At 44.3% G+C, this 25,381-nt stretch overlaps 2 protein-coding genes across 2 annotated transcripts in view; both read left to right on the top strand.

The window, feature by feature from the left end:
* The window catches only part of LOC105450420 (RNA polymerase II elongation factor Ell), a 78,283-nt gene extending 67,879 nt beyond the window's left edge, over nucleotides 1-10,404 (top strand). Inside the window, exons 3-10 of the mRNA XM_011690241.1 lie at nucleotides 3,825-3,940; nucleotides 5,375-5,491; nucleotides 7,027-7,296; nucleotides 7,528-7,598; nucleotides 7,689-7,898; nucleotides 8,008-8,839; nucleotides 8,978-9,155; nucleotides 9,259-10,404. Of these exons, the coding sequence (XP_011688543.1) occupies nucleotides 3,825-3,940; nucleotides 5,375-5,491; nucleotides 7,027-7,296; nucleotides 7,528-7,598; nucleotides 7,689-7,898; nucleotides 8,008-8,839; nucleotides 8,978-9,155; nucleotides 9,259-9,510 (2,046 nt within the window). The 3' untranslated portion in view covers nucleotides 9,511-10,404. The remainder of the gene's footprint in view (nucleotides 1-3,824; nucleotides 3,941-5,374; nucleotides 5,492-7,026; nucleotides 7,297-7,527; nucleotides 7,599-7,688; nucleotides 7,899-8,007; nucleotides 8,840-8,977; nucleotides 9,156-9,258) is intronic.
* An 11,348-nt stretch (nucleotides 10,405-21,752) lies between these two features.
* LOC105450419 (hsp70-Hsp90 organizing protein 3-like) lies at nucleotides 21,753-23,499 on the top strand. Its single transcript, XM_011690240.1, has 5 exons — nucleotides 21,753-22,013; nucleotides 22,279-22,506; nucleotides 22,586-22,739; nucleotides 22,818-22,915; nucleotides 23,041-23,499. The coding sequence occupies exons 1-5, from the start codon at nucleotides 21,981-21,983 to the stop codon at nucleotides 23,236-23,238; spliced, it is 711 nt and encodes a 236-aa protein (XP_011688542.1). The 5' UTR covers nucleotides 21,753-21,980; the 3' UTR covers nucleotides 23,239-23,499.
* The last annotated feature ends 1,882 nt before the right edge of the window (nucleotides 23,500-25,381 follow it).

The following is a 25,381-nucleotide window of genomic DNA, read 5'->3' as shown; positions in this document are numbered from 1 at the left end:
GCTCAGCTGTTACCGCGGCCTTAAGAACCGAAATAATCCCAAGCTGGCAGCGCGAGTGGGTGGGCGATCTACTACTATCTGCACACCATTTGTATACGCGGAAAGCCGTACCGAAATAAATCGCCGGTGGTTAAAATTATTTCTCTTCCAGCACTTACTTGAATTGCGAAAAATGCAATTCGATACCGAGAGAGAAAGAGAGAGAGAGTTTTAAAAAGAGGGAGAAGCAGAGGCGCACTGCATTGTCTGATTCGTCACACCTTATGTATGTGCGGCACAAATAATGATTAATAGAGTACCGCGTTTGTTTCTCAATACCCAATGACGTTATACGTGATAATACCAAGAAACGCTGATAAACTTTGAGCTGTACGGATTCTCCGACTTGTAGGTTTTCCTTAACGAAAGTTTGATTACGTGTATTGTTCTTCTTTTTTTCCTAAACTAGATAATTTGCTAACTGAATCCCCGACTAAAATTCCGTAAAAATTCCAGACGCACACTCGAAGTGGGGTAAGAACAAGATTGTGTTATCTATCAATGCTACATGTATGTACTGAACTTTCCGCTACGCATGTTACGAATTCAATTTCGCTGCGGTAGCAATTAGAAAAATCGGACATGTTTATGAATGAAAGGCTCGAAGAAGATTGAGAGATCACTGTCCCTCCTCCCCCCCCCCTCTCCCTGGAGGCTGCTAAAAATGATAATTTCCGAGCAACTCCCCTCAATCGGGGGAATCTTCATCTGCGATCTCGCATCTCCCTTGTATTCGAACGACGGCGTGAGAATCCGAACCGGCTGACCGCCGATGTTGCGACTCGGTACAATGGGAGGCTCTCGCGCGAATCTCATCTCGAGCGATATATAGCTGTGAGGAGACAGGACCAGCCCCGGCCGGGGCAAGACAAACCAGACGGACAAAACCGGCCGTCCTTTACGTGCGTATACGCAGTGAAATTTAAATGAGCGCTCCCGGTTGCCCGCGAGCTCGCGCGCTGCTCCCTTCACAAAACTTTCATATCGCATTCTCGCGCGATTCGACCTTTCGTTTAAGAGACGGCAACGGCGACGACGGCGTAACCATCCCGTCCGGAGGAAAAGGGGGAGAGAGAGAGAGAGAGAGAGATACACTCTCGCGGAGCCCCTGTGGCCTCGATACGCGAATGCCCGTGAGAGAAGTGCCCCGGCCTTCTTCCCTCCTTCGCCGCTACTCCTCGAGTAGTATTACATGCGCTTAGCGTCGCGCGCGTGTTGTCCCGTCATCGTCATCCTCATCATCATCATCCTTCGCCCACGCACGCACGGCCTTCTCGCCACGTGGTCTTAGAGCGGCTGTACATCGGCTCCGTCCTGTCATGTTTACTTCGCTGCCGCGCGCTTCCCCGAATCTGGATCACGATGACGTACGCCCTGACACGCGCTCGCAATTGTTGCGTCGCACCGCTCGCCAGGAGAACTAACAAATTAGAAGGAAAGAGATAAAGGACAAGATATTGCGTGCGTAAAGCCTTAAACACAATGAAAAGGAATAGGAACAGGGAACAGAGAATAAGAATTTCAACCCATCAGAAATCGTGTAAGTATACACGGTTTCTGATGGGTTGAAATTCTTATTCTCTGTTCCCTGTTCCTTTTCATTGTGTTTAAAGCCTATTACTACACGCGCGGAGGTAAGGTCGAGACGCAGAACGACGCAGGGCGAGGGAGGAGTGAGAAACGACGACGGGAGTCGGAGGGGGCGGTGTATGCGCCAAAGTTGCGAAACGGATCAGTCGCGCTCGACTGGCTTGCTCGATGAGATTGATTTGCGAAAAAAAAAAGGTCGCGCGCAGGTCTCGCGCTCGTATACTTGCGTCAATCGCGGCCAATTCTCCGGCGTTGAAATACGAAATTTACTTCCAATTAAGCGGCGTCTACACTGAGACTTAAGATTTAAGTCTCATTGTAGACGACGCTTTAATTCGCTAAGCAAATCGTTGCCCTTAGAAGGAGCACGGTAACCTTAACGAAGTGCACGCGAAACTGTTGGAGACCTGTACGGGTTCTCCCTCCGCTCGGCTGTGCTGTCGAGTTAATATTAACTTGTTTAGGCCAGGGAAAGAATTATTTAGGGGTCGTCGCGTACCGGTGAGTCCTCTTACGAAATGAAAAACGCATATATATTGCACATGTATTCTCGACATATGTAAAAGATATCGAAACGTTGGCAATCGCACGGCTAAATTTTTTTCTTCTTTCTCTTTGTGAGGATAATAATAACTTCATTACATACGTACGAGATTGATACATGTATATATTGGATAATTGCGGAGAGCACAGGTGAAAAAAAGTATCGGTAAAAAAATAAGACGCCAAGCACAGCTGCAATGATACTTATCTAGGTAGTAAAAACAAGATCGTTACAGCGCAAGGTAAGATAAATCGCTACCGCAAAAACGCGGTGAACAGAGCAACAAAAAAAACGTGTGCTCTTCCGATCTGGGGGGAATAAAAAAAACAGATCGTAGAACGGGATACGTGAACCAAGTGGAACGTAAACAGAAACTAAATGAGAATATATGTACGGTTACTGGTTGGACTGTGCTTGTGCACAAAAATGGCATAACAGCGTTACCGAAGGAGGGAATTAAACCACAATTGGGACTTTACTCTCCCGTCACCGTCGCGAAGCCCGACCTGAAAAGTTATAGAGAGACTCGCTTAACGTGCCCTTTGCACTTATTGTTAGCGCTTAGCGCGACAACACTACATCGATCCGAGTGATCGCTCGAATTCCGTCTAATCTGCCGGCGTCATCGAAATGTCACCGTCGCGCTACCGGCGGCAAATCCGATTAGGATCTGTTTACTTCTAGACATGAGCGCTCGCCGGTATTATCTTCTCCGCGGTCTAATTCGACGTCAGCGGCGGCGGCGGCGGTTGCTCCGCGTCGTACCCAATAATCGGCGGTCGTCGGGGACAGGCTCTATCCGCGATTATTACGCGAATTACGCGCTAATTCCGCGAAACGGCGACACGCTTCGCGCTCCCATCGCCGCAAACGTTCTCGTTTCGCAACAGCGAGTCGATCAGGAATCGATCTCGCGGCGGCTGTGATGCGCAAGCCGGCCGTGCGAGAGAGAAACGCGGACCGGAGGAGCCGAGGCTCTTGTGTCGCCCGATATAAGCGACGTTATCGCGAATATATTATACTCCACGAACGGCGCGTTCGCGGTCCATATATAATTCAATATAAAACGCATAAATGTCATCGGTTCGCTTACGCGGCGGTAAACAAATCGGATTCTCTTACTGTCTCCTCCCATTAATATTCAGACGCTCATGCATCAGTGTTATTTATTTAAATTTACATCGGTTTATCGCGACATTAATGCACGTCATTGATTCGAGTGTATGTTGTGAAACTAGAGAACGCCTGCACTTTCGATATTTCGTTAAATTGAACGGTTGGAAGTACAATTAAGTTTAGAAACACAGGCGTTGAAAAGCACGTTATTGTTTCGTAAAACTTTTCAGTTTCGAGAGGGAGAGATAAAGAGATAAAGTGAGTGAAATTGACGATCGACGAGGTATAGGCACTAAACGGATAGCCGGACAGATACACGGGTGAACTTTGTGTGTTATATATGTCAGGTATATACTCGAGAAACTATAGGAGAAGAGAAAGAGAGATATATATACATATACACGGTGGATCGTGCACGGAGACGTTGTACGTTATACAGACACGCCGCGGCCGCACAGATCGTCGTTTCGTAATTTAATGCGATCTTATTAAGAGAAATCTTACTAACCGCGCGCGCTTTGCGCTCTGATTTCAGCAACTCAGAATTCCATCCATCAAAGGAATGGCCAGATTCAACTTCAGCATCTCCAGCAGCCAGGACATGGAGGGTTCCCAGGGCGGCTTCGAGCTTGCCCAGCAGACCGGCCCTAAGTACGTATCGATTAATTACGGTGTATAACGAGGGATAACTTATGCATTACGTTCGTACGCGTTCGGCATATCGAAACGCCACATTATATCGTAATGTAAGACAAAATCGAAGTAGAGAGTTGTGTACGGAAAAAAAATTACTGTTGCCACAACATAATAGTTGTGATAGTTTTCGCCCATCAATTCAAAAGGGTTATAGTAACTAAAATACTTTGGACGCGACTATATAGTTAACTGAACTCTCAGTCTCAATGTTGTGCCGTGCAACTATATCCTATATATATATATCACAACATACTATTTATTGTGCAGATCACATTAGAGTGATAATAATAATGCTTCGATTGAGGCAACCACATATATAAAGATATTTTAACCGAATGTCACTTATCATAAAGACTACGTTTGCAAGAACCGTGTAGATTTCAATATAATATCAATATAATTTAAATTCACAAACGTTTCTTTTTCAAACATAGAAAATATTGTTGTAACATCCATGTAGCAATTTTTTCCGTGCAGACTAAATTTTACGTTGCCATTATTCGTGTTGATCACGTGATCGAATCCCTCATCGTTTTATTATTACATTTTAGCGTCTGCAGGAGGGACAGATAGATAAATAGAGAGAGATCGTTATGTATGTCACCGCGGGGGCTATCAGATTCGCTATAACTGAGAAATAATGCCGCGGTAAATGGGCACGGTGCGCGATACGGCAATTTCGTGTAATCTTCCGTCGTAAGCGCCGTAACGTAATCCGCAATCTAAATCGCGCGCGACGTAAAAAACTCTGGAGCATCCTTGAGCAGGTGGTTTTATCGCGGCAACTTGACACACTAAAGCGCTGTTAGTGAGCTAGCAGGTGTCGACTACACTGCGGCGGCGGCGGCGGCGGCGGCTACACTCTCGTCGTGAACGGTTTATGCTTGCGTCAGCAGAACCGATTCAGTAGCGACCGGCTAACTGCTGGTAGCGTTTACCGCCGCCGTCCGGCGAGATACGATCCGGTGATTTGACGAATTGACGTTAAAAACGTAACAGCGCGCGGCGCGCGGCGATGATAAATTGACCGTCGATTCGCGCGCGCGCGCGCGCTCGCCGACTCACTTCTGCCTCGCTTTACTTTATTTTCCGCGCAACAATGGACCGCCGTACGTTCTACACACGTAGTATAGTACATCAATATGACATAATAGCATCGTAACGCGTACATCGCATGTGAATATAATAACGATAATGATATCCTCGGCAAAATCATATGACGCGTCTTAATTCTGTCATGTATATCTTTCGATCGCGCAATCTTGTTCGTTAGTTTAATTAGAAACAAAGATGCGGATCGAATTGCTTAGAGAATTGCCTCTTATTATCTTCCTTTTGCAACGTTCCCTTTCCATCTTCTCATTGTCTTCTTGTTTTTCTGCCTCGTAGGAGCCTCGAGAGCCTCGGCGCTATATCGTACAGGATGCGGATACAGGCGAACGATGACGTTTACGAGGCCACCAGGCACAGAATGGCCGTCGCCGAGGAGAATAACAAGAACAAATGGTAAGGATGCTCCCTCGAGGAGCGGGACATACGGCCGTCGGCGGACCGCTCGATTCTCCGAGCGGAAGGGTCCTCCCTTTTGGACGCCGCAAGACCCTTGTCTCCGTTTTCAGGACTTTCCTTCGCGCGCGAGGCGCGCCGCGGAACCGTAAATAATCCTCGCGTCGTGGCCTTACTCTTACAAACTTTCGCCCGTAGATACGGTCTCTCTCCTAACGGATGTTCGCGCGATTCACGAAGGAATTTACGAGGACGCCTCGTCGTGCGCGCACACATCGCCGCGATGTCGGGCGGGAAAATCGTCGCGCCGCCCGAGGATGTACCTTTAGCTGACCTAGGGCGTACCTTGAATGGGGCAACGTGGATGCGATTTGTTGTGTTTATTTGTGTAAAAATATTCAGGGATTTTTGAAATATTCAGAGACGCGCGGAGAGATACGCTCGCGTTACAGGAGACGAGCGTATCCGCTCCATTTAGCAGAATAAATGACAGTTTTATCGATATTGTCGTATTACATGTTGCAAAAAACACTGTTTATCAATGTTACTAAAACTGTTATTTGTCGGAAAATACGAGTGACTGTTTTTCCAAATTTTCGGGATTATACTTTGCAATTGTCTGACGGCCTTAATGAATCATCAGTTAAATTTCATATTTCGCGGAATATTTTCTCTTATTCCGGCGTTGCTGTATTTAGCAATAATCACCGACACTGCTGTCTGTCACGGCACCACGCAGACTCATTCACTCGGTTTCGGAAGTCACCTTTGATCCTTCGTCAAATAAATAAACACGTCGATTTATACGTAAGGAAGTATCTGTGATTTTGCCTAATTCACTCCTATTGTTCATTCGGACTTACAATTAGCCATCCCGATAATTTCCGCGGTTCCCGTTATTCGATTTCTAAATCGTTCGCAGCTAATTTGTTTAGCCGTCGTCACGGCCAAGGCTAAGAGCGCCTCACAAGTGCGATTTCGTCACGCCCGTTCACCCTTTTCCGCCTCTCTTCGCCGTTGCAGTGCTTTGTCGCGGCGCGCGCTTACGCCAAAGAAAATTGCATAACTAGTCCAATCGATCGGACCCCTATGTCAGCGATCGCTGCAAATTGCATTAATTGTACGGATGTATGGCGTGGCCGTGTCGTACGGAGATCGTTTCGTATATATACATAAGTAGCACCGGAAATTAGAGATACTGCTGTCTACGAGTATGCTGTCCTTGCCGAATGACGCGACGAAATAAATCACGCTGCTGTATTTCTCCTAAATTAACAAATGAATATATTTGAAATGTATATACATATATAATTTGTTTTATATCTCCAATATTTTTAAATAAGTCTTAAGCAGAATAAGAATTTATCTTCTTTTTATATTCTTAAAATTTTTCTTCCAATTTTTTTGACATTATTTAATAAAATAGTTATCATACTAGAATCTGATATATATTTTCTGATATATACATATATCTGATATATATATCTGGTATATATTTTCATTGATTTCAAATGGAAATTATGTCGGTCTTTCAGCACGAGGGTAATCAAGGCGAACGGTCCAGATATCGGACGCAAGGTGAAAGTGAAAGGAACCGGAAGGACAATACCTCCTCCGTCGTATGCAAGGCACCGTATGGAATCCACGATGAGCATTCCAACTTCCGGCAATAGTCAGTCCAAAGCTTCAACCAACAAGTCCATCGCTAATAATAGTAGTAGTAGTAGTGGTTATACCCTTCTAATGGCGGCTCGCAATATCGAGAGAGAGAAGAAAATTTCTGACATTATGCGCAGGCCACTTAAGTAAGTGTATTGATATAAGAGAGTAAGTCATGCTCCGCGAAAATATAGACAGAGAAAGTAAACATATAGCTATATCTTCTGCATTAGATCAATGAGACAAAGGTTAGCTCAAAGTCAAATTCGAGTGCTCAATAAAATACAAATCAAGAGGACAATTTATTCGAAGACCGATAATCTCTTCTCATAGATAGATTTTAATGCGTTTTTTGCATTTTTTTTTCTGTGCAACAGGGAAAGACTTATCCACGTTCTTGCTTTGAGGCCCTACAAGAAGCCCGAGCTCTACGATCGCATCAATAAGGGTAAGCTCTCAGATCTTGAATCGCTCTTTCATCTTCTTGGAATAGAATTTGACGACGACATTAATACGTCGACATTAATACAAATTCCAGAGGGTTTGAGGGATCGCGAGCGACCCGTCATGACGACGATTCTGAAGCAAGTGGCTTACATGCGCGACAACGTGTACCATCTGCAAAGGCACATCTGGAACGACGTGCAGGAGGATTGGCCTTTCTATACCGAGCAGGAGAGGACAATGCTGAGGAGGCGGAAACCTCAGAACCTTACGCCACCCGGCTCGAGTGACGGCGGTTCCAGCGGTACGTTGTATACTATATAGTAGTCCGCTATCAACGCGCCATTTGCATACATGAATACGAAACTTTATTTTAAATAACACGTCTTCCATTATGTGTTTATACTCTTTAGGCAGCGGTCAGTCGCCCAATTCCATTCACGCGGGCTCACCGCCGGCAATCACGGCACCCCCGCCCAATTTGGTTGGCAACAAGCGGCCGGGATACTACCAGGGTAACGACGGGCTACCGACGAAGAAACCGCGGATATCGCACTATAAGAAACCCGAGCCCATCTCCTTCATCCCCGCCGGCGAGAGGGTGTCTGGCAACAGCGGTTATAGTAATAATAACAGTGGTGTTAGTGCAACCGCCGGTGGCGACCGTGTCGATCGTACCGTTAACAGTGGTTGTGGTAGCAGCAATAGTGGTGGTGGTGGTGGTAGTAATAGTAACAACGGCGGCGGCGGTTTCGACGGTTGGGAATCGAGGCAGCAGTCGCAGCGTGAACGCAGCAGCAGCGGCCGCGTCGATTACCGGGCCGAAAGGACAGCAAACAGTGACGTATCGCGAGGTACTGGAAACGTCTACAGTGATGTCGCCCTCTCTAACGCCATCGCCGCGGTGAGAACAAACGATTCCAATCAATCATTGCGCTTGACACCGTTGTCGCCTGACGACAGTGAAAGGGGCAACTACCACCAGAACGATGTCATTGCGGCCAATGAAACTGCGGGCAGCGGGGTGAGAGACAGGAGCGATAGGAGTCGAGGCGTGAGAGAAGAGAGAAACAAAGAGAGGGAATCCAGGAATAGGAGTAGTATCGTGAATGATGTTATCTATGGTGAAACCTCCAGCAGCGCTCCTACCTATGCCGATAATGCCATTGATAGTGCCGCGCTCTTGCCGCCGATTGACGGATTCGAAAGGCTGGGAAACATCGGGCAATATTTCGACTATCGCACGTGAGTATATTAGCTTATTAAATCGCGGAAATAGTTTTAAATAGCAACGAAAAATTCGATGTTTTTTTTTATTACGCGAGTTAATTCAACATAATTTGTCGATCGATATATAATATTTATGTGAAACGATTCGCCCAGGGAATTTACAACAATAAGCAGTCAGGAGCAGAAAAGGCGCTACAGAGAGGAGTTCACCAGGAACTACGATGAATACTGCAGGTTGCACTCCCAAGTGCTCGTAATCGCGAACCGCTTCACGCATTTGTATACACTATTGCAAAGTCAAAAGGCAGCGGGCAACGTGCTCGAAAGCGTGGTACGTATATCGTGTAACTTATATAATTCGTAAATGATATCGCATTTGTTGAACAAAGTTGGACAAGAAGGAATGCTCATGCGGTGGCATTTTTCTTTTCCAGGAAACCACCGAGAAGATAGTTCGCGAGTACAAGGAAATTAAGCAGAATCGGGTGTACAAGCAGATGAAGGAACGGTTCGACTATCTGCACAATAAACTGAGCCATATAAAACGTCTGATCTTGGAGTACGAGACTGAGCTCCGAGAAAGAATGACTGCGAATAGCATTGATAGTGGTATACTTAGCTCCACCGGCTCCGTGAATGGCATCGGCAGCAACAACACCGGAGGCATCGACAATCGGCATTACTGACATAAACTGAAAAGACCGCCTCTTATTCCTCCCCTCCTCCTTGATACTGTCAACGTTGTTGCCGTAGAAACTGCATTTCCGCGGCAAGTGCTAAGGCTGATCTTTCACGGTCCACATGGTTCCTGTGTTCCATCGCCGAAAAAAAGTCAAGCGACTCCAAATGGCTCGAGGTTGCAAGATCTCGTGTACGATGTTTATCGTAAAGCATCTCGCGACGGTGAATATTACGCATCGCACGCGAAATACTCTTCCTGCGAATCTTCCTCACGTCTCCGTTGCACGAGGCGACGATTTCCACGACGGCGACAACCCCGCCGATTCTCGTCATCACGGTAAGGCTCGCGCGCGCCAACTTCGACTAATACTATTTTGCAAGTGGTGAAGGCTGATGACAATCGAGTACATTCAAGAAATAGGCAAACAAGAAGACCCATACCCATTCGGAAGTCCATCGAGACATGGAAAATAAGGGCATTCTGACCATCTACGAACGTAAAGTAAAAGTGTGCGATGGCGTATGGAGATTTTAAAGCTGGTCCCGTGACGACTGACGAGGAAGACGTTGTAGAAAATCGAAGAGAGAAGGCGCAACCGGAAAGAAGTAGTTATACTCTGTAATAAGTTACTTACCGTGCGCACGTCCAAGTGTGTCGTCCACTTTAAGAGTACGTAAATAAGAGAAAAGTAACAAAAAAAAATGATATGATTGTGAGAAGAGGGTCCAAGAGATAATAAGGCTTACCGCGTGCCACGTCCGGGTTTCTTTTTGTCCGCCGGAAGGAGGAAAGAAAACTGGCTCGCAAGACACTTATAACATATACAATTTTATCCATGAGCTGGCACGAATCTCTCGCGCGCGATTCGTGCGTTGCTCGTCGCAACTTGAGAAAGGGCTTAAAAAAAAAAAAGAAATGAAAATAGGTTACCTTTCTATATGTGAGAGAGAGACCATATAGTACTTCGTGATTTTAAGATTCTTTGTTACTTCTTCGTTCTTTTTTTCCTTCGCTGATACGTTCTATATGATAGCGTATTGATTATCCGATAGAGTATGGTCGGTTGACAAGCAAAAAGAAACGAGACGATAAACAGCCTTGAGGGGAAAGAAAAGAGCAACAAAGAAAATCGATTGACCGCGCAAAAGAAACAACTCAAGCAGATGAAATTGTATTGTATATGATTTAAAGTTACTGGTGAGAGTCTTTTTTTAGAGGCCAAATCACCCTGATTCCACAGCGGTTTGGACTATAAAAAGATGTAGCATGTGCGTTACATGCTGGTCTTTTTATGATTTTAAATTTTAATTATTGATGAGTAATAAAGAAATAAGCGTTCAGCGCAATCCATTTTTCCGTTATAAAAAAAGGAGAAAAATTTAAAAAAGATTAATATGAAATAATAGTTTTTATAATAATTGTCAATCATTAATAAGTAAACGACAATATCATGTGTTGTGTACAGTCTCATACTATAAAAAATACTTTTGTTCTCAATTATAATTAATAATAATAATAATATAACTTAGTAATATTCGTAATTATTGCTCTATTATTGTTATTACATTATTATTCAAACGAATAAAGAAACTGCAGAAGACATCTGCGTACATCAAAGTACAGGAGATAGGATTTGAGATAGGATTTCCGAGTTGATCTTTTCGATTAAATTTGCACGGAAGTCCACGGTGCCAAATTTTTTTGACACTTTATTTGTTTGTTGTACTTGGAATATCATTGAAAATTATTTATTCAAATATCGTATAAATATATTACATATCAGATATATTATCTAACGAATTTGTTATATTTCACACGTATCACAGCAAACAATATACAAAATTTTTACGACGTATGTATTAGTATCTTTTTGAAATTTATCAATTTATTATTATAATTTTTTATTTGTATGCCTTACAAAAGTTAACGTAATTTCTGAAACGTCTTTTTAACGATCGAACGTCTAATTATTCTTGTACATTTTAAACGATTAACTCCGGTACTCGCGACGTTACTTCCTCCGGACAATCCTAGTCTTTCTATTGCTCATTAATACATTTTTTTTACTGCGTATATTTTTTGCCCGAAGCCATCCGTCGAGCCGTGGGTGTAAAGAAAAAAGAGAGGCACATTTGCTAGATGTATAAAAACACAAGAAGTTTTAGAAATTTTAAAAACGGTCTGCCGAATATGTTAATGATGAAATCGTATTACGCTATTTAATTTCTCGCAAAGAAATTTTATCGTCACCCGCGTTCGCGATCTTCCTCTTATTACGTTGTTCCTAAGCACAACTCATAGAATTATCGTGCGATGTTATTAAATTCAAACGACTTACGATCAGCAATATAACAGTTTAGAATATCGTTTAACAAGTTACGTTTCTTTCTCTTTTTCTTTTTAATACATTATATATATATATATATATATGTATACACTGTTCAGTGAAACACGCAATAATTATATTACTATCCGATGTTGTTAGTTGAGTTTATAAATGCGAAACGACTGCTTGAATATTAAACGATTCCGGGTTGTTTATCGATTTCTCTTTGTTTTATATCTAGTTATTTATAGTGGATTAATATATATATACATATATGTATGTATGTACACACACATACACACACTTACACACACACAAACACAGAATAATGAGTGTTAAAAAATTCATTGTTATTGAATTAACTTTTTATTACAAAACAGCGATATTATAGAATTTCTCTTGTAGTTGTGCAATACGACACATTGCGAAAAAGTCATTGTAGATATAAATAATCTCACGTAATGTTACAATGCGCGTTGCACCATGCGAACTCTTTTTTTTTAGAACGCGTAATGTACGAGAGACGGTACTTCGGTTAGAGTCTTTACGCGAAATATTGTCGAGGAAATATTGTATGGTCGGAAAAGAGAAAGACCTAATTAAACGGCACACAACGTTGAATATTAGTATGTAAGCTAGGCTGACAATATATTGGTACCATCCACATCTAAATATTTATATAAATATTATGTATATAAATATTTCAATAGCGCGAGTATTAAATCAATATGCGTATATATACGTGTGCAGACAATTGATTGCAAATTCGAATGTAATCAAATTTCTTATTGGTCTTATTTAAAGACGAAGAAATCCAGTGTTGGGTCGTTACATTCGTGATTATAGATACATGTTTTTACTCTTCTGAACCAAGTCATCTTGCATAAAAAAAATGTTGTAAATAGATACAAAATATTGTCTGTATTTTTTTCTTTTCTTCATTTTCGTTTACACGTACTATTTTTGTCACGAATACGACCAACGGTCGTATATATTTATCAGCCCGGCTGCAATACTTCTCGTTGATAACGCCGTGCCGTACAGAAGTCCGATATTGACGCATAAAAATCGGCCTCGGTAAAGACTCGCGGCCGAGTATCGAGCGTTTTTTTTTTTTTTCAGGTCCGTAGTTACCACGTTTATACCAGTCAGTGCCCTTTTGTAAATTGTAACCACTTGTAAATAATGTTCTCTACGATTACGTTGTAAATCGGTAGGCGATGTTATAGCTATGAGTTTATTACGTGAGCTTCGGCAAGCACGTTCGATGATTAAGCACACTCTCGTCCTCCGTCGACCGACCAATCGATCGTCTTAACAACCCGGCCGGCAGAAAGAATATAAACAGTGCCAAAGAAACTGAACCGAAACGATGTTCAAATAATAGGAAATACGGTAATAAACGATATTGTGTGTAACGCGCGCGGCTTAACTTAAACGAGACGCAAACAGACCGGTTTCTTTCGCGCGCGTGCTCGTTTCGCCTTCCTTAAATTCGGAAACGACACGTTAGGGTATTGCCCTGGGTAGTCGCGAAAGTAAGTGCTCTTAAGGTCGCGCTTAGCATTTAACGTTTCGCATCTTAATTGTCGCTCCGTTATCGTTTCGCGAGGAAAGACAGATTATTAGTAGAGATCGCTGTTCTCGAAAGAAAAGGCATTATTCTTTCTCTCTCTGTCTCTCCTTTCTCTCTCTCTCTCTCTCTCTTTCTCACTCTATCATTTCGACAGAACGTTGCAAGATCTCGCGTTCGGTTTGCAGAGTGTATAAACACACATTTCATACGGAAGTGTCTCGCACACAAACGAAAGTCCTGAAAGTTATATATGCCTGCTCTGCGGAAGAGAATCAAAAACTTAGAAAATAGTTCCCGTTAATCGCGAGGGGAGGGAGGGAGGGGCAAGGGGGAGCCGTTCGATTCTGTTGGAGGAGAAACTTTCCTCGCCAATCTCGGTAGACCGGCATTATTCCTCTTCGGTAATTGAAGCTTCACTTCGCTCGTAAGATACGACGATTCAACGGTGTTTGTTCGACGTCCAGATAGCCGGGAGGCTGGTGCGCAATGCATCGAGCGGAAGACCAGTGCCCTTATTTGTAAACGCGTGTTGTACATACACACACACACACACACACACACACACACACACACACATACACACATGCTCGATACTGCCTCCAGAATCACCCTTAGACGTCATCGAGTCGTGCTCCGTCCGGTGTTCGGATGAGCGATGCTTCGCAGACGCGATCGTATCCATACTCAAAAGGTCCAAACACCGCTCGAACTGCGTCTCTCTTTTTCTCTTTTTTTTCCCTATCTCATGCTTTTTCTTTCTCACTCTTTCTCGACTTGTCAGATAAATGAAAACTCCAAGTGCCAATATTAGCGAAATATGAATTACTGTATATAACATGCACACATAAATACATACACACACGCACACATTAGTAGCATAATCTTACGTGCATTATTTCTTAATGGTATATGCAAAACTAATAGAGAATATTTGAATTGCAAGTTTCGGCTTCGAGAACTCGCGATTCTCTTCTCAATGATCGGTAGATGGGATTACCGAAGTTATGTAGAATGGACTCGATAAGTGTAATAAGTGCCAGAATCAAGGGATCCCGTAGAGAGATTAAAAGTTACGTATACAGTTTTACAATTAGACAATTATCGCGATTTTTATCTCTCGTGCACCTTTCGGTCGTCTATTTTTCCCTCAGTCGAGAATCGATCGTCCCAATTCTCTCGAAATCTTCGAACAGGCAATCTCCACGTTCGTAAAACTCTTTCAGAGGCAACGCGAACTCGAGATCAGGTAGCTGCCTCGTAATCGAGGTCCTATAGTTAATTGAATTCCTCAGCGAGTCGCTGTCAAAATTTCTTCGTGATCTTTTCCTCGGTCCGCATTCCTTCGCAGGCGTTTCGGGTAATTTCTTTACGAGTGACGCAACAGAAAGGCACGTTGCACTCGCGGAAAAGTATTCGTTCTCATCGAAAGTATCTGCGATACTTGCAGTTTTCGCGAGGAGCGACAATCCACGACTCGTGAATTCAAAACTGTCGCGGGATCTCGTCGAGATGAGCTTTCGTTCGAGAGGCAAACGAACGAATTAATCGATTCGGCCAGCGCGTCATTCGCAACAAATACGCATATCTCGGCAAAATTCTTCAATGATTGCAACCGGATCGCACTCACTGAAGAATTCCGCCGAGATGTACCTGGGGGACGCGATCGCGGAGTCGTGACATATCATTTTGTGAGTATTTTTCATTCTTCTTTTACGGGAGGCATATCACATACGCGGCTATTCTCTCTTGATCCCTCGCAGACTGTCCTCGCGCAGGTATCGATTCTCGTCCAACGGAGGGCGGACGTTCCATTCGCATGTATGTATCTTCGAATGGAACGTCCTCCCGCCCTTCCCCTCGCCCCTATCCCCCCCGTAGGGAGAGAATCGAGTTAAAGAGACCGGAGACTCGCTTTCCGCATTTCGACGATAAGGGGAGGAGGTCTTTCATCCGGCCTTTCCCGTTCGAGTAGAATCATCGAGAAAACGTGCAGCTTATACTACAGGTCTTTCATCGCACAAGGCGACTCGGTCTCGTAAGTCTGGTTCCTCGGTCCGCGGAATCATCGCGCGCAACGTTCTCTTCCTGCTCCTCTTCTTATCGCAGGTTCCGGTCAATAGTGTCGCGCCGCACCTCAATCCTTGCCCGCGTTCTCCGCCTACGTAAATCCGATCGGGGTAGCGCGGTTTTTTTCGAGAAAGCTAACTTGCGGCGCGGCTTGCGTAAGGCCCATATCAAACTAGCGATTAACGATCGCGTCTGCGTTTGCGTTTAGCGTCGGCCAGTAGCCCCTCTCTAATTGGTCTCCAAAGGACGCAAACACGCAGACGCGATCGTCAATTGCTAATGCGATATGGAGCTCCTAAAGAGGAGCGTGTACGAACAACGAAACTCACTCTTCGTCGCCTCTGAATATTTACCGTTTTCGCAGGAAAACCCGCCGCTTTCACGGCGAGCACAGTACTCTTGTTTCCCCCTCCCCCTATCTCTCTGTTGTTTTTTTCCTCGCGCCGCGCTCGACAAGAGTCACCGCGTAACGGAATGTGAATTCCGTTCGTCACGTAGCGATATGCTTTTTGACTGTGATGTGTTGCTCTAGGAAACTTCGTAATAATATAATTCGCCCGCGCGCACCGTGATGACATGTGCGCGCGACGACACGCGTTAAGTTTTTTTTCTCTTGAGGAAAAGGAAGACGTTAACCCTCTGTCTACGGTCCCGTTGGATTCCCCGGCGGCCGCGAAGCTATGTTGCATCAATTGGAAGTTTCATTTGATTTTTACGAGGGGAAGATTTGTAGAGGCAGTCTCTCTTTCTCTCTTTCTCTCTCTCGACCAGGGATCCAGATAGATATATAGTGCGTCCGTAGAACAGAGGATTGACGCGACATTATATACGACATTAAATACGAGGGACTCGAGGGCCCCCGAGAAGTGGATAGGGCCCGTAGAGATTCGCGTGTTGACTGAAAAGACGCCTTAGAGATTAAAAGCGAATCGCGAAGGATAGAACAAAGAAGAACGAAGAAGAAACGCGCGCGCGACCCCGAGAGCGGGCAAATACGATCGTTCGACATCTCAACGACGACGACGCTCATGATGATCGATCGATTCGTATAAGCGGATGCTCGCATTCCCCTCCCCCCTCTTCCCTCCTCCTCCCCCGTTGTGAATCCATATCAAAATAAGACGTAGTCCACGGCACGCCGGAGATCGATCTCGTTAAGCGTTCTTAAAAGCCCATGCTCGGCCGACGCGAATGCATTTCGCCCTCCGATAAAACAAATCTTTCGGGACGATCTTTAGTAGCACAGGTTTTAGGAAAAAAAAATATAAGGAAACGTATTATCGGAAAGGAGTGATGGGGGGGGATTCTCTCCCCGGAAAGAGGCCAGATCGGCGCGGGCTTGCGATCTCGACGCGGAAGATCGAAACGGAAGCGAACCGTGCTCTTCCGCGCGATCGATCGGGATACGGATGGAACGAGGAGAGATCGATCGCCGCGTGCCGAGTGTCGAGGTGCGAAGGGATATTTTGTAAGTGCTTAAAGAAAAAAAAAAGTATAATAGAAACAGAAGGAAACTTAAGCTGCGTTCCCGGATGACTGACAATTGTGACTTAAGGACCGCGAAGGAAGGAGGTAGTCTTACGTTTTCAGTACCGATCACGCGAGAGGAGGATGTGTATAAACGGATGGAATGAGAGGAGATAAAAGAAAACGCGAACGAATGGACTTAAACATACGTATATACATGTACGCGCGTACGTGTGCCGCGCGTATGCATACGAGAGAGTGTGCGAGAGTGTGAGAGAGAAAGAGATCGCGGAGACCGCGAGAGAGATATGATGATTATTACGATGACGACCGGGCGACTCGATATTTGCATGTGTATATATATATATATATATATATATATACAATGTACCCCGTGACTTTTATTGACGACGACTGCATTGCTCCCCTGACAAAGGCTCGTATATACATGATATAGTTGTATTTGCAATTATTACCTATACATATATATAAATATTATATATATATATATTATATTCACTAATTAAAGTATACAAAGCGAAAAATGCGAGTAAAGAGGAACTATATTGTTAGCAAGGGAAAAAAAAATTCGCAGGCCCGCTTTCGGGGTTCGCTCGCGCGGAGCGCGCCGTGCTCCCCCTCCCCCCTTCGCCCCTCTTTCCGCGGGGAAATCGCGCGGATCGGTTTACGGGGACTTTTCGCGGATTTTTTCCCTCCCCTCCGTTGTGGACTCTCCGATGCACTTTGAGCTTTCGTCGACGAAAATTCGCTCGCGTTACCCCGCTTATCGTCGCTCCGCGTCGCGTACCGCAGCTACGCGTCTCACCCAGCGAGATTAGGTTTTAAACTAAGACTCAAGGCTGTGGCCATCCCGTGTACACTCCATTCCGCGCAACGGCAATCTAATTATTTAATTAGTCCTCTTAATTATATTAGGTAGTAATTTATGGGGGTGAATCGGAGAGTTTTTCATCCGGTCGCGCGCGACACATTTGCGTTCTCCGTTCTCCCTCTTCCTCGCGCCTTTCCGCTGCGCGACACGTTACCGTCGGCCTTATCTCGATCGTGCGTCTTCGATTTTGTGCAATCATTGTGCTCGCGTGAACGGCTACCGCGGGCGCGACTTTTCCTAAGGACTGTTCGAATGTTCCTTGTCTTCTGTCACGGTCGATCGTAGCGATCCCTCCAGGAGCTCTTCAGCCCTCCAGATCGAGATCCAACCCTACTTCCTAGTCCTTTCGTTTTCTAAAAGTAGCTCTCTCTCTCTCTCTCTGTCTCTCTGCATGTACAGCAGAAAATCGTGCAGCTGAGTTCTAATCGAGAACGGGATTACAATAGTTTTTATCTCATTTCTAGCGTAGCGCGAAACCCTCGTGGCTGACATTCGTCGATTTTTTTTTTCAAATCCGAAACGTTCGATTGTTCGCGTTGTCAAGTCAATTTTTTTTACCGCCTGTTTTCAAACGGAAGCGATTTGAAAAAAAAAAATAATGTCAACGTCGATGCCAGCGAAACGCGAGATCTTTAGTGGGTCGTAAAAAAATTTAACTATACTCTTAGCTACTCACGCGGCACGTGACGGGGGAAGGGAGAAGGACGGGATTTTCGCACACGATATTTATTTTGTCGCCACGTGAAACGCTCCTGGTTTCCGTGCTCCATTTCCTCACCTTTCGAATCCGCGAACTCCTACGTCAATTTCTCTGCCATAAACTCCCCACGGATATACATAGTCGCCCCAAACGCCACCGGCGAGCTCTCTCCGGCCAGCCTCGAGGCCGAAATTCGCGCGCCGCGTTCGAACTATTTCTACCCCGCGACGAATCGTTCGGTGCCCTTCCTCGCGTGTCGGCGCGTATCCGTTTCGCGATTTCCCCGAAATAACGTACTTTCGTCGCGAGCCGTGCGCTCCCCGTCTCCACCCCGAACGCGGGCCATGCTCCGTGCTTCTGTTTGTTCGTGCATGAGAGAAAAAGCGCGGGGAAAAATTAGCCGCGCGACAAAAAAAAAAGAAGAAGAAGAAGTGAGTGACGATAACAGTGACAAGACGAGGGCAAGGGCAAGGCAAGAGTGGGAGGGGGGTGGGAGAGGAACAAAAAAAGCGGGGCGACACGATGCGACCGATAATTCGCGTTCGACGAAAAACGACGGCAGTTGAGCTGCACACAATGCGTTTGAGAGTGCGTAAAGAAAGAGCGATGATGCGTGTGGAGCGTGTATGCGTGTCCGGCACTGTCGGCAGACGGATCGTCCGTTCGTCCGTCCGTTCTGCCTGCCTCTGTGGTTGTTCGCCAGCGATCACGCGCGCCGAATATAATACCGATAACGTGGATTTGCGCGCGCCGAGTTGTGTACATATTATAATTGTGGGACCGCGGATTCGAGCGCGTAGAATCGGCGGGCTTTCTTCCCCGTCCTCCGGCGTTTCTCTGTTTTTACTTTCTTTCCCCATTTTGTTAAAACTAATTTAATTTGTACATAATTTACTCCTCTCTCTCTCTCTCTCTCTCCCCCCTCCTCTCTCTTTTTTAACGAATGTAAACCTTCGTCGTTGTTAATCCTCCAGTTGCGTTGAATCCGAGTTGCGTGTCGCGCGAGTGAGAGAGGAAACAAAGAGCGAGCGGGCTTCTATTCGTTGTTGTTGTGTGCGTGTGTGCGTCGCCTTTTGTTATCCGCGCGGGAAACTTTGTTTGTGTAACGTGTGTGGATCGAAGAGGCGCGGGTCTGTTATAAGATGGTTTCGCGAGAGGAGATTTCACGCCCACGGCTGTGCCACACGGGTTTTTCGAGGGGCTCCGAGAAAAAGAGAGTGAGCCGAAATGACGAACGCGCGCCGTCCGCCTCGCCGACGAGCCGCGACGGACTCGTATTACGCGCGCGGCGAATTCATTCGATTTTTGTATTATTAGCGAGTTAATTGATTCCGAATATCGAGCTCTCCCGCCTAAGCGGCGAGGCGCGTTACGCGTTACGAAATGATCGGGGCGAAGCGAGCTCTGCACGCCGCGAGAACGAGTCGAGAATGTGCCAAGAAGGTCCCCCAGCCCGGCATCCGACGATTTCCGTCCCGCGTACGCGCGACACAAGTTCCGCGGCGCGGCTCTCGCTTCCTCGGCGCGGAAGCGAGAGCCTCGCCCTGGTCCTCTGTGTGTCCTCCGCGAGTGTGTCCCAAAACAGCAATCTTTCTGTCCATTTCTCGCGAGAGTCGCGTCGAAGTATTGCAATGTATGGTACAGGATATCCGAGACGGCCATCGCGGGAGAAGATCCCGGACGCGTGTCGCTCGAGGAATGAATCTTTCATTCATTAATATTAATACCGTCGTCCGGGAGCGACACGTTGAGGGCATCACATCTCCTTGTCAAGGGCAGACCGTCCAGATTCTTGTCGTCTGTCACGCAAAATCCGTCGCCGAAGGATGGTTCCCGGATATCCTGTGAAATTAAGCGAACGATTTAGGCATTCGAAGGAACACCCTGGCACGCCGTCGACTCGTCCCGCGCGGTAGTCGAGCTCGTCCGCAGACGTGCGAACGTGGCGCGAATCTCGTCGAGCTCGTCCGAGAGAGAGAGACATAATTCTCTTCCGAATTTGTGATTTCCGAGGGGGAAAAAAAACCGAGGTAAGATCGCCGAGAAACGCGAAAGGCGGGCTCAATTCTCCGATTCCTTAGAGGGAGCGCTCCGTAAAAGAAAAGAAAAACGCAAAGATCGGCGCCGCGCGGTGCCGGGTTGATCGCGGTAAAAATTAACATAAAAGAAAAATAATAACTATATTTATTCGAACGACTTGCCAAGTTTTGTTGCATAGTGTAACGCGAGGTTATATAAATTTAGACGGCAGTAAAGAAAATCATATAAAAAAAAGAAGGTAATAAGGCGGTTAACGGATGGTTATACGAATGATCTGGCGGGATTTAACGGAATATAAGTTGCATAGCTATTGTGAACAGTTTTCACGAAATATTGATGTATATATCTTAAGTTTGTATTATAACTCTCCCCACACTTAATTTGTATGAAATGAAAGAATTTCGAACATTAAAATCATGAACGAAAGAAATTGCCTCCTACTTTCTCCGCCTGCGGCCTGGATTTTCTCCTCTTTCCACTTTTAACTATCGGCAATAAAAATAAGACTCGGCCAAACTTCGATTAACTTAATCGACGGCTAATTCAATCGGCAGAAATTACTCGCGGCAAAAATTTCAAATCGTCTTATTTGCCGTCTTTAATCTAATCTTTCTCTACCGTGCGTGTCAAACTATAAAACAAGATAATTCTGGCTGTATTAACGAAACATATATTGCTCAACAAGTTATCGGAGATTTGTCGAAACGTCACGTCCATACATGTGAAATGTTCGCGTCTAATATTTAAAAAAAAAAAAAGATCTACTGTGACCGGAGAAACAATTTACGCGTAGAGTAAAGTGTCTAATACAGATGCAAATTGAAGATAATTGCGTTCAAAGTCCAATTAACTCAATCGGCGATTAACTTATTACCTATTTTGTTAATGTTATTATAAATAGAACTAATTTTCTGTTGGTTTAACACACGGAAATAAAGATTAGATTAGGAACGACGAGAGTGATACGGCTAGAAATTTTGCTCCAGGCTAATTCTGTGCCGATAATTAATCGTCGATTAAACTAATTGGAGCTTGGAGCCGATAAGGGTGTGATACCTCAGGCGAGATATTGTCGGGTAAATCGGGTGTGCTTTCGCGTCGGACGCGAGGGCTTTCATTATTACGACGCAGGAATGCGTGCGCAATTCACGTAGGGCTCTCACTCACACATGTTTATTTTTACGTTCGCGCGCATGCACCCACGACGTCGGGAAACGTCGGGGTGGACATGACAGGTGCTCGTCTGCTCCGCACGACGATTACATTCGAGAAAACACCCCGAGGACGAGCCCTTTAGGACGGACCCTTGGGGAAATTAATCGATCGACGACGTCACTCACCACTTCATTGTCGCGAGAGAGTCGTTCCTCAGGTCTCTCCTACTTCTGGAAAACCGGGAAATACTAATGAATGAAGCTATGAATGCGCAGGAGGCAGAGGTGAGTCTTATCTCTGAAGCTTTTACAATCGTGCTTATCAACGTTGTGTGCCGAGGACCAGATAACAATTCCGAGAGAAATCGCGCGCCTCTATCGAGTCCCATTCAATCGTATCGCACGGCAAGAGACGTGGGGGTTCTGTCATTAACCTCCAAACACAAATCTATGTATATATGTGTGTGTGTGTGTGGTGTGTGTATGCGTATATGTGTACATGTATGTGCATGATGCAAAGTAAATTGACAAGGTGTTTTTCTTTATTTAGGACTTTACTCCACTTAAGGTGGAGCACCTTAAGCAGCAGGGAAACGCATGTGTTAGGGAGAAGAAGTACCAGAAGGCAATGCTTCATTACTCACAGGCAATCAAGCTGGACCCAAAAAATTATTCTCTCTACAGCAACAGATCCTTCACCTTCCTAATGCTGGAACGGTATCGCGACGCCTTGAACGACGCTCTGATGACGATTCGACTGAAGCCTGACTGGTCGAAAGTATGTAGAATACAAGAGTTTCTTTGGGTATTGATTTTAAAACGAGGGACAAACATCTCAATGCGTTCATCTGTTTCAGGGTTACTTTAGGAAGGGCGAGGTTGAACTGAAACTGTCCTCCTACAATGAAGCGCTTGAATCTTATAACAAGGCTCTGTCCCTGCAACCAAACGAGCCTAAGATTCTAGAGGCGATGAACAAAGCGTCCAGGTCGTTGATTAAAGACAGAAGAGGTACTTGGTACAGAGAGAGAGAGAGAGAGTTATCTTGGAACTATGAAAATTGGAACGTAATGAAATAATGTTTCACAGCTGATCAACAGATCCCGTGGCTCGGAGCTGGCATTGGTATTATATTAGGAGTCGCAATCGTGATCGCCGACTACGTCTTTACAAAGCCCACTCTAACGGTATTGATTCGTACTTTGTACTTTTAAATTATTACCAAGGTGGTAATAATTTAAAGTTGTAGTTACATCACTCTCATCCCTTGCCTTTACCGTCTGCGATATAATTCTTTTGTATTCTGCTGCAGCATCCCCTGTTGATGGCGTTGTTAACGATGTTCATAGCTGTACTCGGCTTTGGCATCGCAAAGGGAATCCGTTACTTCCTAAAGCACCAAAGAAAATCAGTCCTGATAGGAGACTTTCCTCACTGCTTGCTAGAAGCCAACGAATTGGATGATATCTACGTAAAAGAAAGTACCGATACAAAGAAAAAAGTACGATAAAGTACAAGTATGAGGCAACGATTCTGCAAAGAAAAATCATAGCTCTTTTTGATAATTTATTTCAAAACAATAATTTAAATTAGGAAATACAATAACGTTTCGACGTTATTAATATATATATGTATGTATGGGCGGACAAAACTACTTTTTAACTATGACTAGATTTATCATTGAACGCTGCTATATTGTTTTGAAAAAAAATTGGCATATTTTATATATTTATTTATTGTATATTATTTTATATATGTTTTATATTATGTTCATTATTATGTTTCTTATTTTTAGTTTTATGAAAGCATGTGTAAAGATATTTTATATAAAATTTATATAAAAAAAATAGAGATTAAGTCGTTAATGAATTTACTATACATACATTTCTTCACAGTGACGAATAGTTCGTACAGACTGCAAAAGATAACTGCGATGAAACATAAATTAATAATTCATTATACACACATTGTCGGTATAAATTATCATATTAACTCATGACGAAGTATGAGTATATTTTCTAAGAATATTTATTCGAGGCGCTAATAATATCATATTTGCATCACATTTGCATTTCTTCACAAATTAGAAAACTTGCCAGTAAGAAACATCGTCTTTCGTCATTGATTCTCTACAACGAACAATAAAAAGCAAAAGAGTGTCAAACGTAGTATTAAAATAATATGCCTGCGCATGTGTGCGTGCGTGTGTGCGTGCGTGTGTCACATGTCTTTCTACCTTCTGCACTTTATAATATTAATATCGAGCGTGAGTAGGGAACACACCTCTTTAAAGATCTCAATTATTAAAAATTATTAAAATAATGTATTTGAATATATTTAAGTTTTCCGACTGGACACATCGTCCGTTTGAGCTCGTGAAGACTAAAGATTCTCTCTACTTAATAACCTTACACATATATATCTGCTAAGTATATCTGAAAGCATTTAAGTGCACTGAGCATTTGAACTGTATAGTATATCCACTATATAATAGTGTATCTGCTTATAGTTCATAAGTTATATATCGACGACACTTGTCCCACGATTTGAGTGCGCCGGGTGTTACACATACGTTTAACATATACATGCAGCCTGTGTGAACTATGAACCGCATTATGCATCCGTTTACGATATCGCAATAAAGTTACTCGGAATAAAGATGAAATTGAAATTCACCACCGATACAGATATCCGCACGCGGCCTCTCTTGATCCCTGAAACGCCGCACGTCCTTCGAAACTTGTCGTTTTATGTTCCACTCGCGTGCAACCGAATATTACGCAATACGGGAAAGTAACAAACGGCGAAAATATCCGCGGTGCGACGGGGCGAGAAGTAAAAGGAGATTCACCGTGCGGGTTTTAGGTCGGACGCTCGGTGAACATTTGCGAGGTAATTTGTATCTTAAAAGTAGCAGGAAGGGAGAGAAGCGTAAAATGAGAACGAGAGTTCTTCAGAGCTGCTAATTAAGTCAAACAGCTAAAGAAATCAATACAACAGATGATATTATACTGAGAACGATGTAAAGAGATGGCAACATAAATATACAATTTCAACAGGAATACATAAATATATAATTTCAATGAGAACGCAACGTTTTTAATAAATTAAAAATCAATAACGTCTTTCTGTGGCGGAACATGTGTGTGAATAGTTTAGAATAAATCAATATCGGTTGGGTGTACAAAAAAAAAACAAGGAAATTGGCGTACATCGGAGAACGATGGAGAAATACACGTTTTCATTTAATTTACAAAATCGTATTGAAATAAGCCTCGTACACGTCCGACAAGTAAAACGCACTTTCTGTTTCTGGAATAACTTTCTGTTACTTCGCTGGATTTTTGCTTTCTACATTTTAAAGTATGTCTAGCACCTCCTCCCCCTTTCCCCCCTCCCCTCTCTCTTTCTCTCTCTCTCTGCGTTTATCTACCTCATACACGCGATCCTGGTATGCGATTATTCTCTCACGCGTGCATATTATTGCGGTTCGCGGCATAGATAGAAGAAATAACTGGACCGCAACTCGTGTAGGGCGTAACAAACAAAGGGGGGAACAATGTCGTTGGCGCAAACAACGCGCGCGTTTTGCAGTAAATGTGAAGTAATTGTTAAAAGCATCAAGAACGATTTGGACATTATAAATCGATTGT

This window comes from Wasmannia auropunctata, unplaced genomic scaffold (assembly GCF_000956235.1).
Source record: "Wasmannia auropunctata unplaced genomic scaffold, wasmannia.A_1.0 LD336061.1, whole genome shotgun sequence".
NCBI lineage: Eukaryota > Metazoa > Arthropoda > Insecta > Hymenoptera > Formicidae > Wasmannia > Wasmannia auropunctata.
The sequence above is the reverse complement of the archived record's forward strand: the minus strand, read 5'-3'. Positions and strand labels throughout refer to the sequence as shown.

What these genes read in the sequence shown, in the direction of transcription:
- LOC105450419 (XM_011690240.1), top strand. Translation starts at nt 21,981, where the DNA reads ATGAATGAAGCTATGAATGCGCAGGAGGCAGAG. An exon ending in GTTGATTAAAGACAGAAGAG is followed by an intron (nt 22,740 to 22,817) that starts GTACTTGGTACA and finishes AATGTTTCACAG; the next exon opens with CTGATCAACAGATCCCGTGG. An exon ending in TTACAAAGCCCACTCTAACG is followed by an intron (nt 22,916 to 23,040) that starts GTATTGATTCGT and finishes ATTCTGCTGCAG; the next exon opens with CATCCCCTGTTGATGGCGTT.